The sequence below is a fragment of the Mangifera indica genome, chromosome 5 (genome assembly GCF_011075055.1).
Source record: "Mangifera indica cultivar Alphonso chromosome 5, CATAS_Mindica_2.1, whole genome shotgun sequence".
NCBI lineage: Eukaryota > Viridiplantae > Streptophyta > Magnoliopsida > Sapindales > Anacardiaceae > Mangifera > Mangifera indica.
This window is the reverse complement of record NC_058141.1, coordinates 18,314,564-18,327,598: the sequence shown is the minus strand read 5'-3', so window position 1 is coordinate 18,327,598 and position 13,035 is coordinate 18,314,564. Positions and strand designations below refer to the sequence as shown.

The following is a 13,035-nucleotide window of genomic DNA, read 5'->3' as shown; positions in this document are numbered from 1 at the left end:
GTTGGTTAACGTGGACTCGTGTGAGAGGAAAATCAACTAGGATTAACAAAAGTTAATTTGTTAAGGAATTACAGATAGAATGATTGTATAATTTCATAGTATTATTAGAGAATTTGAGTGTTGATTTACAAAGTCCAAATACTCCTCTTTAATTTTATTTTTTTTGAATATTACGTGACAAATGTTTGCTTAAAATTGATTCTTGTGCCACATAATTTGACGATGAAGTTTTGAGTTGCATACATGATCTAAATACATTGGCACTTCAAATTATTCAGTAGAGCAAGGAGTTATGTTCGTAAAATGGACTGTAGAATTTACAGTTCAGTGTGCTGACATCTGTCAATTTGCAGGGATATTAATTTGATCGCGGTGGTTTGATATTTGTACAACAACCATAACAGTTGTATGAGCACCAGCGACAGCATCAGAAACGAAATGGCCTTCAATTTGATTTACGTATGCTGTAAAAATGATAAGCTATTTTGTAATAAAAATAGGTGGATTAAATATTAATTTAGTATCTAATAATTATTGTTAATTAGATAATTTTAAATAAATATAAAATAATATTTACCCACATACTAATACCTAATTTAGTGTTAATTATAATTACTATCAATCTAATCTTTTCTAAGTAGGTGGTATAAAGAGTAAAATAATAAACCAAAGATTTATTTCCACCTAAAATATAGTGAAATCTTAAACCTCACTTTTAACTTTTAAAAACCCAAACAACTACTCATTAACAAATTTCTGTTAAAAATTTTTAGTTACGGTTAAGGATAAGATCAGAATTTTTTAAAAATTAAAGTTTTATCATATTTTCTCCCTATATTTAAAAACATTACAATTTCCTCCCAATTTAAAGTTTGAAAAGTGACAAATACCTTCTAAGGTTTGTTCCTCTTCCTCTGACGTCGATTTTCTTTTTCTCTAGTCGTTGGTCGTCCTCCCTCCTCATTTATCTCTCTCTTCGGTCTTTCTCCCTTACCTCTTTGGCCATTTTCAGTTAGAGATAAAAATGAAATCATCTTTGTTTTAAGCAAAGACTAATCGTTTTTGTCTCTGATCGAAGATGGTCGGAGAGGCAAGAGAGAGAGACTGAAGGTGGAGATAAGGGGGAAAGATGATGACTAATGGTTGGAGAAGAAGAAATCGATATTAGAGGAAGAGGAATAAATCTTAGAGGGTATTTATCACTTTTTAAACATTGGGTTGGGGGGGGGAATGTAAGATTTTTAAATATAGAAGAGAAAAATATGATAAAATTTTAATTTTTTGATAAATAATCTTAACTAAAATTTTTAACATAAACTTATTTGTAGACGGGTGTTTGAGTTTTTAAAAGATAAAAAATGAGATTTTGATATTTCACTGTACCTTGAGTAGAAATATCTTTTGGCCAAAATAATATATGTATTGAATTGAGCATTAGAAATGGAACAATATCACTTACATGTGTTGATGTATCAGGTGGATAAGTAGCCAAGTGATGAGGCACAGGTTGACAGGAATTTAAAATTTTGGGAAGGTTATTTATTTTTAATATATTTGATTATTTTAATTGCAAGACAAGAACAACTTGCTTTTAAATGGACATAGAAACTTTTTTTCCATTGACAACTTTAAATTTAATGTAAATTAGTGAAATAGAAATAAAAAGAAATTAAACAGATACTCCGATGGCCCATTTAAAATTTTATTCTCTTCTTCTCTTATGAAGCAATATAAAGCACTTTAGAATCTTTCACGTTCCTTCTAAGGGTTGCTAGCAATATTAAACGTTTCTGTCACACACTTGAATTGTCGGGACACCTTAAATACCGATTACAGTTGAAAGTCACCCCAACCGTACGATCAATGCCAGACTCCTCGTGCATCCCGAAGGGGAAATGAAGGCCAAAAGACTATATCCCACCCAAAGTATGCACATTTCTCAAGTTTCCTTCATTAACTATGAAAATCTCATTTACCCCCCTATGAATTGTTAAAATTAACTGAATCCGTTAGTTATATCATTTTCTCCCCCTAAACCCTAAAAACTAAATTTCACCCTCAACCCAAGTTTTAAAAAATAACATTTTTCCCCTAGGGTTTCCAGTTTTCAGAGTGTATTTTTTTGGTGGCGTTTCTTCCTCTCTAGCAACAGCTCTTCCTCTCCGGCAAGGTCTTCTTTCGGCGGCTCTCTAGGAGTGATGATCTACGAAGAAGAGTAGTCTTTGTTGCGTCTTCGTTTCGATGAAAACGAGTCAACGAAGACTCCTCGTTAATGAAGAGTCTTCATCTCGTCTTTGGACAAAGACAATTCGTCTTTGTCTGGACGAAAACGACTTGTTTTCGTCGATCACCTCTCCCAGGAGAGTCGCCAAAAGAAGACTGTGCCAGAGAGGAAGAGCAGTGGCCTGGAGGTCACCAGAGAGGAAGAAATGCCACCGGAAAAACGCACTTTGAAAATTGGAAACCTAGGGGGGAAAATACTATTTTTTAAAACTTGAGTTGGGATGAAATTATTAGTTTTTAGGGTTTAGGAATGAAAAATAAATCAAATTTAAATTTATTTTTTATAATACAGATAAAATGACAATTTTATCTTTAAAATTATTAGTTTTAATAGTACATGAGTGAGTAAATAAAATTTTTAAAGTTAACAGAGAGAAACTTGAGATATGCGCGTATCTTTGCTTGGCCGAAAATGAATGGTTAAAAGATAGAGAATAGCAGAGACAGCATCTAAATCTCTGCAAGCAAAGTCAGCAGGACGACACTGACAGCTAAGGTAATAAATTCCCCTTAAGATTTCACGAATCTAAAAATAGTTAGTGCTGTTAAGTGAAAGCCGAAGGATGTTCACGAACCTTAACGAATTTAGTCTGAGAATGTTCAATATTGTAATGTTAAGCCCAAAACAAGAGTGGCACAGCAGAGAGCCGCCAATTGAACGGTGTTTTAGCGGCTAATATTGAAAAGCAGCCATTGCCAGTTGCACAGAATATGCCACCATCATCGCACTAATCTTTGATAAGGAAGTGACATTTGATTCCAACCCACGATTATTAACGACTTCTAATTAAATATCAACTATGGGCATGAAGTTACGTGACATACATTCATTTGTTTAACACTGAATAACAAATGTGACACATGAACCAATGCCGACCATCAGACATATTACTGTATTTGCTTTTAGAATCAAGAGTAGATATATGGCAATGAGCTACCTAGTGGTCGGTAGTATCATCTTAATTTACTGTTCTTAACACAGATGCTTGCATCACAATTAAACTGAGCTGAAATTCATTTATTAGATCCTAATATAACCAAACAAAAGAGAAGTCACCCTGCCAAGGATCCATAAAGCTGACTATTCCATGTGGTCATTAAGTTTATACCAATCTTGCTTTTGTGAACTTTTGTCGGCTGTGGGTGCCCGCTGCATCTGATGCCTTACCTTATTCTGCAGCTGTGTATGTGTGTATCTGACGGCTTTTTAATCTACCATTTCGCTTCCAAATGGGTTAAAGCTTCTTTGCTCATGACGTGAACATTCTATAAATAAGAACCCGTAAGAGCCATCTATCCTCGGGTTCATTCCTTCAAGTTTCAGTTTTCTCTTCTTAATTGTTATGGCAACCAACCAACCTCCGTCTCGTCCTTGGTTGCGTTTACCATCCATAGTCCGTCCAGTTGCACCCGCTAGACCAGCCCCCGAGCCCCCAGCTCCCCAGCCACGGCCTCCTTTGGCTCTACCTGTGTTTAGGCCATTAGGTCAGCCTCAGCCTCAACCTCAAGAACCCACTACTGGTTTGTCTTCGGTTCCTACCTCTCCAATTAGAAGAGCCTCCGTGCCATCTTCTCCTGTCACCAAACCAACCCAAACTACAACTTCTTCAGTTCCGTCCTCTCCTGCTAAACCAAAAGACTCTGCTGCCTTCCCAACTTCTCCTCCTGAAAAACTACCCCCATCTTCTACACTTCGAATTTCTCCTCCTTCTTCCCCAAAACCTTCATCTATCTCTTCATTGCCAACTTCGCCTGTCAGACGACTTTCAACTTCCCCAGTCAGAACAGTCCCAACTATCACTAATCATCTGCCTAGCCCAACGCCATCTCCAAGAACCATAAGGCCTGCAGTTCAAACCCCACCCCTGTCTCCTAAGCACAAGCTCACTGCCCCCCCACCTTCTCCTTTAATTCTCCCACCTCCACAGTTGAAATCCAAGCCCGAGCTTGAACCGAAGATCCCGGTGGAGGCTGAGCAAAAGAGCGTGCTGGTTCAAAAGACCATTGATACTTCCAAGCCCAATGGCTCAGGATCTCTGAAGGATTTGCACAAGAGTCACAAGCCCGACATTGCTCACCATATTCATAGGAAACACGAAGAGCACAAAGAATCCGATGCAAAGAAGAAAGATGGTCATCACAAGAAATTCTCTTCAGATTCTGAGGGTGGCATGAAGGTTATAACAATTGCAGGCGAGAATAAAGGTGCATTCATGGAAATAATCATGTCTCCTGCGAAACATGGGTTTGACGGCAAACCTCAAACTCTAGGCCGCATTGACCCTAAAACTGAGAAGGATAAAAGCGTATGGCATAAATATAGCAGCAGCAGTAGCAGTGAAGAAGAGAATTCGAAGAAGAAGGACAAGAGTCACAAAGGAAAGGGAATACATTCTCCTCCCATGGATGCATACGTGAACAGCAACGTGCAAGGTGTTAACAACTCAATTTTATTCAAATCTTCATGCTCCCATCATGACCCCGGAGTGCACCTTTCGCTATCAAGAAAACCATTAGCCAAAGAATCCCATGTCAAGGACAAGGAACGCAGAAATGACCATCCCAGCCAAAGAGAAGCTTAAATAAAGAAAATGTTCTACTTATGTGGTTCTATTTTAGGCTATTTATACTAATAATGTGGCGTCGAATCAATAAATTAATATGAGTGATAGACGGAATATGAAGCCAGCATGGGTCTTGGTTCTTCATTGTTATATTCCATTTGATGTGGAGTGTAATTGAAGATTATCCCACGCCCCTGTTTGGCTTGTGTAAGAGAATTACATATGTGCGGTAAAAGTAATAAAGTGAGTCGTTTATTTACTTCAACTTGTAAACAAGCAATGCTTCTGCCGCTCTGCATGACCAACTAGTAATTTATATTTGTATGTAAGTCTTTCCAAATTTTTCTATTTATGTTCCCTTTTCTAATAATACATTATATCAGGGTCAATAAAATTATATATACACATCTATATATTATTATAATATAATTAAATAATTTTAAATTAAAAATAAAATATTATTTTATCATATAATAATATATTATTCATCTACTTACTAATGGCATATATCATTACTTAATCACAGTTATAATTAATTAGTTAATAAATAATTATGTGAGTCCAATGGACCTGGTGCTATTTTTGTCTACCTTAATGCTTCTAGTTTCACTGGGTATTCACTAACCCAATTTTCATTTTTTCAGTCCAACACCAAGTGAAAAAGGGAGTCAGTTGTGGGCTTCAACCCGCTGGCTAGCTTCTGGTCTGTCGTATACATAGGCCTACAGGGTGGCCCCCTTCAGTTTGAAGATTTTACTAGGCTACTTAACGGCAGAGGACTCCGGACAAACAAGTGCCCTATTATGCTATTCATCTTTAAAGTGGATCCCATTTGATTCTCTAAGCAGAAATGAGCCAAAAGGATGATGCAGCAGCTTGTACCTACCCCTACAAGCTAATACTATTAAACTTAAAAGTGGGTCTTTGGTGTTCTAATAAAAGTTTTAGCATGTTCATTGGATAGCATCTATTGAAAGCGTTAGCTCTTAGGAGTTTCTGGCTGTGAATCGTTCAGTATCTGTATTGCGACCTATAATAATGCAGCAAACGATTTCTGTAAAAATAAACAGGATCTTGCTAGATAGTCCCGAGACATGAGAATATGGGTCATATCTTTTTAACCTCTAATGAAACATAATATCATTCAAGCTCAGAAATGAACTTGGCTAGCATTAAAAGTTAAGTAGTGAATGGTGGGTCTGTTTTTTTCCCTCTACATTCTGAGCCTTGTCTTTCAGTCAAGAAACTGTGCAAAATAATGGTCATTATTAGCATTCAAATTGATACTAATTCACATAGCATCACTTAATCTGACCCACTAGTTGATTAGAAAGTCCCCACGAACTCTGGATCCAAAGCATCTTCAAGGGATTGCGAGAGTTGGAGTTGGAGGTGATGTGATTTGTATTAAAACACTAACAACTTTAGCTTTAGGCTCTTAGTTATAACCAGACAAGTCATTAAGTGTCAAATAACAGCTCTAGCTATTAACAAACACCAGCTCTTGTATCTGTTTCCTCTTCTTACAAACTAACCTATGCCGTCCAGATAAATAAGCTTTCATTTTCAGTCAACATTCTAATTCTGAATATCTGAATCTGATTAGGGAAACTTCTTAGCTTGCTGTTCTTCCACATGTCACGACAGTGGGAAACTAAGGAGATGTAAAGCAAAGTTATAGATCAGAAATTGCTCTGCACCTAACCAACAAAAAGATAAGGAGCACATATTAGATATTACACTAGCCATAAGTCAAGAATTTAACAACAAACTCCATTCCCAGTACAATTTATTATCCGAAGATCTAACTCTGATATCATTCAAATCAAGTAAAAAAGATTAACTTTTCTTCGACATTTTTATTTCTATAAATCAATGTGTTGAGTGTTTGGAAGAAAACTCATTTTCCATAAAACAGTTTTCAAGATTCAAAAGGTGGTCTGAGAATACAGAGGCAATTAGATATTTCAAGTAAATTATTTGGTATTTTTCTGTTGACAATAACAGCTTGCCTGTTCTTGATGTCACAGAAAGGTGAAAGAATGGACTAATCAATACTGTTTTCATTGGTCATGTGCAATGTACACTATCCAAAACTTGGTTCTAATTACAATTTGCACAGAAGAAAAAAAAAAATCTTGCTTTGTTGTTTTTTAGGAAATGATGGAATATCAGCAAAGTCATTGGGCATAATTGACCAATGTCATTCGAATGTTAAATCATAAAATTCAACCTATAAATATGGATATTAATATTTTTTTTCTAAAATTACAGAGTATATAGGTGACAGTCACGTTCAGAGTAATGGAAGAGTGAAAGGAAAAAAAAAAAAAAAGAAAGGAAGAAAAAATAGAGGTGGGAGTTAGGTGAAAGAACAAGTAGTTAACTGAATTTATGTGAAAAAACCAGAGAGCATCATTTCGAGAATTTCGGAGCATCGATCATGCCAGACAGACCCAACATAGTGCCTCCTCAAACATCCCATGAACACCCAAAACATAGTTCCATTCAAAGACCCCACTTCTCGTTACAGGTGTCAGCCACAAATTCTTCCATTCATGTTGGCCCCTGCTTTTGCTTCTTCTGCATAAACAATTCCCCATCCATTCTGACACTCTCACTTCACTCATCCCTTCTGCCAGTTTTGCTCACTGAACGCTTTGGCTGAGAAAATGAAGGTCGACTATCTCTTACATATTTTAGTTTATTTATCTCTTACTAGTCTTTTTCGGCTTAACATATCAAGTGGTGTTTTTGTTTTTCTGTCTTCACAACAGATCTTCAACTGGGTGCACAGGAAGTTTGGTCATAACGTTATTAAAGGTTTGAATTTAGAATTTTATGCCCTTGAAGTTATATAGTCACGTTAAAGTTTGTCATCCAACTAATATTTTGTTTTTCTGCGAATTTCTTAAAGCAGTTGAGAATCATGCTGTTTGACTGCAGCTGAGTGGTTTTTTAGCCCTGTTTCACTTGCCTCCAATTATAATGAAATAGTCTATTTTTGAGTAATATATATATATATATTTTTCTATTGGGCTACTAAAATTCTTTAACATGATTTGAATGCATTTATTTGGATACACAATTTGACAATTTTTTAGGCGAACTAATAGTCTATATATGGAAGGGAAAATTGTTGTTTTGTGCAGATGGTTTTACTCGAAATGTGAAAAAGACCGAATCCATTGCCATTGACAGTAATACAAAAGCATTACTCGAACAAGTAGCTTTGGTGGATGTGCTTGATGGCTGGAAAGACGGAATTCTAACAATTGGGACGTTTGGTTTTGATCCAATAAAACCATTCGACCAACCAGAGGACTCCTTTATTTTCGAAAGTGAGGAAGAAGAAGAGGAAGCTGAGAATGATTCAGTTAACAAAGATGATGATCTTGATGAAGACGACAACATTATTGTTGAAGAAGAAGAAGTGAACCCATTGATTTTCACGACATTTGGACATAATTTTAAGGATATTGCATCTGCTGCTGCTGCTGGACATGTTGAGAAAGGTGGTGTCCCATCAACGCCATTTGTTGGCTCCTCTAATGAACTCAGATTTGAGGGCAGCACGGATAGCGAGAAAGGAAATAATAGAAGAAGGACAACACTTGCAGACCTTTTCTCAGAGGACTCCGGTATCAATTATAAGAAGACAACTTCGGTTGAAGTGGAGCAAAATGCTGGCAAAAAACAGTCTGCTCGCACAAAGAATGGCCTCTCAATTGCTAAGAAATTCATCCCTAATGTCAAAGAGGATTCACGTCCCATCAAGAAAATACACCAAGTGAGTGACGCAGCTTTCCCTTTGGCACCCAATCTCTATTGCAAATACCATCTTCCACCCACAGGATTTCAAAAATCCAAATACCTCCTGTTATCTAACTTTTATTAGAATTTTTTGTTAGGGTATTTTACCAATAATTTTATTTCATTTTTTCTCTTGGGTTTTGAAAACTATTATTTCACTCTAGCCATAAGTTTGAACAATGACTTCCCCTCCCCCTTCAAATCTTGGGGTTTTCTTCTCTCTATCGAAGGCGATGGAGAAGACTATTGGCTCCACCATTTTCCTGCCTTCTCCCTCTACCACCGTTGATGACGTCCAATGATCATCAAAGAATGTCGGTGCGAGGAAGCTTGATGAATCAAAGATGAAGAGTCTTTGTCAAATCATCTTTAGACAACAAGAATTTGTCCCATTTTCTATCGATTCGGCTTCAAACAAAGATGATTTGCACAACAAAAGCTTTGCATGGAGTTGATTCGATAGAAAATAGATAGATTTGGAGAGTTGATTCTTTGTTTTTGATTCGTTGTTAGTTAGAACTTTTTTGTCTGTCATTAGACGTTGTCAATAGTGACAAAGGGGGAAGGGAGGAAAATGGTGGAGATGACGCTGTTGCTATCGTTGAGAGAAGAAAACCCTAAGATGTTTTTTTTTTTGGTGGTGGAGGGGGAGGGGAAGTCACCTTTCAAGCTTAAGATTTAGGTGAAATGTCAGTTTTAAAAACCTAAGGGAGGATGATATAAGATAAAACTATATATTTTTTAATCTAACTGATAAAATGATGGTTGTACTCTTAACTCAAACAAAAATTAGATAACAAGTAGGTATTTAAGTTTTTTGACCTTGGGTGGGAATAAGTCATTTGGCCTTTTGCTTTTATATACATAATAATAATTTTCTACTTAAAAATTAGATGGTAATTTGCATACTAATTTTCTGCTGATCAGATGATGAGGAGGATGTTGAAGAGGAAGATCCATCCAGAGCTTGAAGGCAAGGCTAGTAAACCAGAAGCTCAAAACAAGGGCAGCGTTGTTGACCTTCTTGGCAGGAAAAACGAAACTGTTGAATGGGTTTCTTTACTTCCGATTCAGGTATAGTTTGTTTTACATGAACCATTTATAAATCTCACATCACATACAGTAACCTGTACTGCTGCCATGCAAGTTCAACCACATAGTCTCTGTTTAGTTGTCCAAAATTATTTTCAGGTGCATTAACATAATGATATAACCATGCGGATTGGATACCCTGGCTTTCAATCTGCATGGCTGTATTATTTGAAACAAAAATGCCTAGTCTTATCTTAAACATCAAATCACTGGATTTGCGACAAAAAATTCATCACCAAAGCCAGATTATTTCCTTCAAGAAGGGGCCTAATTCCCAATTTTCTGTGGCCCATTGTTGACTGTGCCAACCGTTCATCAAAGATGTGTTTGTATACATGACTCAATCCTTTGTTCTTGGGCACATAACTTTTCATCATCATAATCCAAATCATACAATTCGATCAGAGTAGATACTAGTGGTTCCTATTGCTCTTCTTCTCAAAACACTAATAGTATAAATGCATAGTGTTGTGAAAGTGGGTGAATAGGATGAGAAGCTGAAGCTGTACTTTCACTGATCACAAATATGGTAGTAATGGATTTGTAGTAATGGGTCCCTACTAGAAAATAACTGGAAAGATGGATACAACTAAAAAGCTGGCAATTAATGGCTAAAATCATCTGAATCTCTGACCCATAATAATCTCCTTTTCAGCACCAGCCTGCCCATGTCTCCCATCCCAATATGTAGGGACCAATACCCAATATAATTTTCCCTATCACTCTACCAATCATCACCATCATATTATCATGCATATTCATGAAGCATTCTAAACTTTTCTTGTCGGGTTCCAATCCAATCTTTACTGATTTTCGGTGACCTCGTTGCTGCAGATGCTACAGTTTGAGCTTTTGCGTGCTTTGACCTAGTTGACCGGAATGCTTTCTGTTATTGTGTAAGATTTAAATATTTTTGTATGGGGAATAATGTTAGTCAGGTTTGTGCAAATGGGGAATTGTGTTGTGCTTTGTAATTTTATTTTATTTTCTGTGGTTTTGGTATTAGTGTCTGTACTTAACTGGTTGTATGTTTGTCGCAACATTGTTAACGGGGTTTAATTGGTTTATGTTTTGAGGAAAATATATATGATGCATCTCCTCAAGCCAATTCTAAATTGCACTTTAACAGTTCTCGTGTTGATTTGGCACACGTCCAGACAAATATGGACCTCCAATTTTTATTCTTATCTAACAGCGAAGAACCAATTTTGTTTCCAATGAGTCAATGACAGAGCCATTATATAACCACATCGTTTGTCATTCAATGTTTTGTTCTTTGATTTTTCATGTGCTTGTCTCGTCACTTATTTCCTGTATTTCGTGTCCATTGATGCCATTTTCACCTCCAAGGCATATACAAATGTTGCAGTGCCATGGTTGAAATGGACAACATCAATTTTATGATAAAGAGAAAATGGACCAAGAATAGTTTAATAAAAAGCAACTTCTAAATACTATTAGCTTAGAAGAAAAAGGAAATGACTTTTCATCAATCAATCAATCAAATGTCCCTTTAACTCTTTTGGGTGTTCTTTTGTTTTTGTTAACGGACATATTTACTTATATTAAAAAAAAACCCTTTAATTCATTGCTAACACTTTTTCTTTAAAAAAAAAAAATCTAATTATATTCCTAAAATAAAAAAAAAAATCTTTTTTTTCATGATTTCATCTATTCAATGATAGACTATTCTGGGTTTATCAGCCTTTTTTATCTATTGGAGAACCAATTTGTCTATTGTTTTCTCTTTTTTCTTTTGTTGAACCTTCAATATCTTGGCACTACTTCAAATCATAGTCATCAATATGGATGAAATTGGGCCATTTAAGGCTAGTCCCAGACCCTCCCTAAATTTTTTTAAAAAGTTCAGTGAAGGCTTACCTTTAATTGTTTCATTAAGTCCACCCTTAATATTAAGTTTTCTTTTTTAAAGTATAAACAAGCTCAAAAACTTAATCTCAAAATCTCTAACTATTCATCACATGCCATTTTTCCTATTCTTCCAACTCACAATTCTAAATAATTTTCAAAACCCACAAGCTACTGCTAATTGAATTAGGTTCTACCTTACATAGTTATAGGTAAAAATTATATTTTTCTGCAACAAGCCATCATCCAGTGCCCATTGCATCTAGTCTCAACCAATTTTGGAATCATTTTATTTGTTTGGAGCATTTTCATTTTTTCAATGAGTCATTACATGCTTAACCTGTTAACCATATATTGTTTCTCTTCGATACTTGCAATATTATATACAAAACTTGTCAAACAAGTTGTTTCTGCCATTTGCTTTGCATGCAACTGTGGTTTGCATGATTGCATTATTTTTTTAAAGAAAAAAATCTACAGTTTGTGTTACATTTGTTGGGAATTTTGACAAAATAGAAGAAAATTTTGGAATCATATCATTATCATTGTTGGTTGAAATCATTATTACTTCGAAATCTTTTATAGTTGTTTGACTTCTACACATTGGCATTTGCTCACACATTTATTACTTTTTCCCTGGACTTCTTTTTGACTTGATTTTTGATGTATATAACATGTTCAATATTTCTCTAAATCATCTATAATATTTGTGTAAGTTTAATTGTAGTTACTTGTATGTGTAATTTAATGTATTTACCATAATTTACAAATTATTGAGGTGTGTGTTGATATAATATTACAAAATTAATAATTTAATGTAATAACCTTAACAATATATAGTTGTAAGTTTTTACCTTTTGTTTATATTTTGTTAAATGTCACTCTAAATAGGGCAGATGAAGGATTAAAATACAAAGATAAGTTTACATTTAGTGTACTTTATAGTTGTGCTAAAGCAGAATATTTATTTATTTATTTACATTGATTAAGCATTTTAATTATGCTTAAGTGAAAAATAATATACCCAAGATAATATTTGAGTTTTTTTTTTTATTTGGACGGATATGATATCTAATTGTTTCAAAAGTTTAAATAAAACTTTACTCGATGAAATTGTTGATGAATAAATTACTATTGGTGTGGAGGTTAATTAAATCCAATTAGAAGAAGAAGCTCCACAACAAGTAGATGAGGTTGACAGAGTCAAAATGCCACAACAACAAGAAGTAAAAGAAACTCAACCTTCAAATAGAGTATTCAATTTAGGTGAGCTTCAAACAAATCCACGGTTAAGGACACCAATTAATGAGCTTTGTTATACTAAAAAACAAAGGGAAGATGTTCGAAGAGCATACTTATTGAAATGTCCTTATCAAATTAAAGATCTTAACTCTCCTTTCACTTTTTGTTTGAG

The 13,035-nt window shown here is 35.2% G+C and overlaps 2 protein-coding genes across 2 annotated transcripts; both read left to right on the top strand.

Moving 5' to 3' along the window:
- The first annotated feature begins 3,560 nt into the window (after window positions 1–3,560).
- On the top strand, window positions 3,561–5,106 carry LOC123215915 (proline-rich receptor-like protein kinase PERK12). The gene has a single exon (XM_044636214.1). The coding sequence runs from the start codon at window positions 3,627–3,629 to the stop codon at window positions 4,863–4,865; it is 1,239 nt and encodes a 412-aa protein (XP_044492149.1). The 5' UTR covers window positions 3,561–3,626; the 3' UTR covers window positions 4,866–5,106.
- A 2,258-nt stretch (window positions 5,107–7,364) lies between these two features.
- On the top strand, window positions 7,365–10,860 carry LOC123217412 (protein TILLER ANGLE CONTROL 1). Its single transcript, XM_044638440.1, has 5 exons — window positions 7,365–7,525; window positions 7,625–7,670; window positions 8,000–8,637; window positions 9,588–9,732; window positions 10,584–10,860. The coding sequence occupies exons 1-5, from the start codon at window positions 7,520–7,522 to the stop codon at window positions 10,598–10,600; spliced, it is 852 nt and encodes a 283-aa protein (XP_044494375.1). The 5' UTR covers window positions 7,365–7,519; the 3' UTR covers window positions 10,601–10,860.
- Window positions 10,861–13,035: the final 2,175 nt, after the last annotated feature.

What these genes read in the sequence shown, in the direction of transcription:
- LOC123215915 (XM_044636214.1), top strand. Translation starts at nt 3,627, where the DNA reads ATGGCAACCAACCAACCTCCGTCTCGTCCTTGGTTGCGTTTACCATCC.
- LOC123217412 (XM_044638440.1), top strand. An exon ending in TGGTCATAACGTTATTAAAG is followed by an intron (nt 7,671 to 7,999) that starts GTTTGAATTTAG and finishes TGTTTTGTGCAG; the next exon opens with ATGGTTTTACTCGAAATGTG. An exon ending in CCATCAAGAAAATACACCAA is followed by an intron (nt 8,638 to 9,587) that starts GTGAGTGACGCA and finishes TCTGCTGATCAG; the next exon opens with ATGATGAGGAGGATGTTGAA.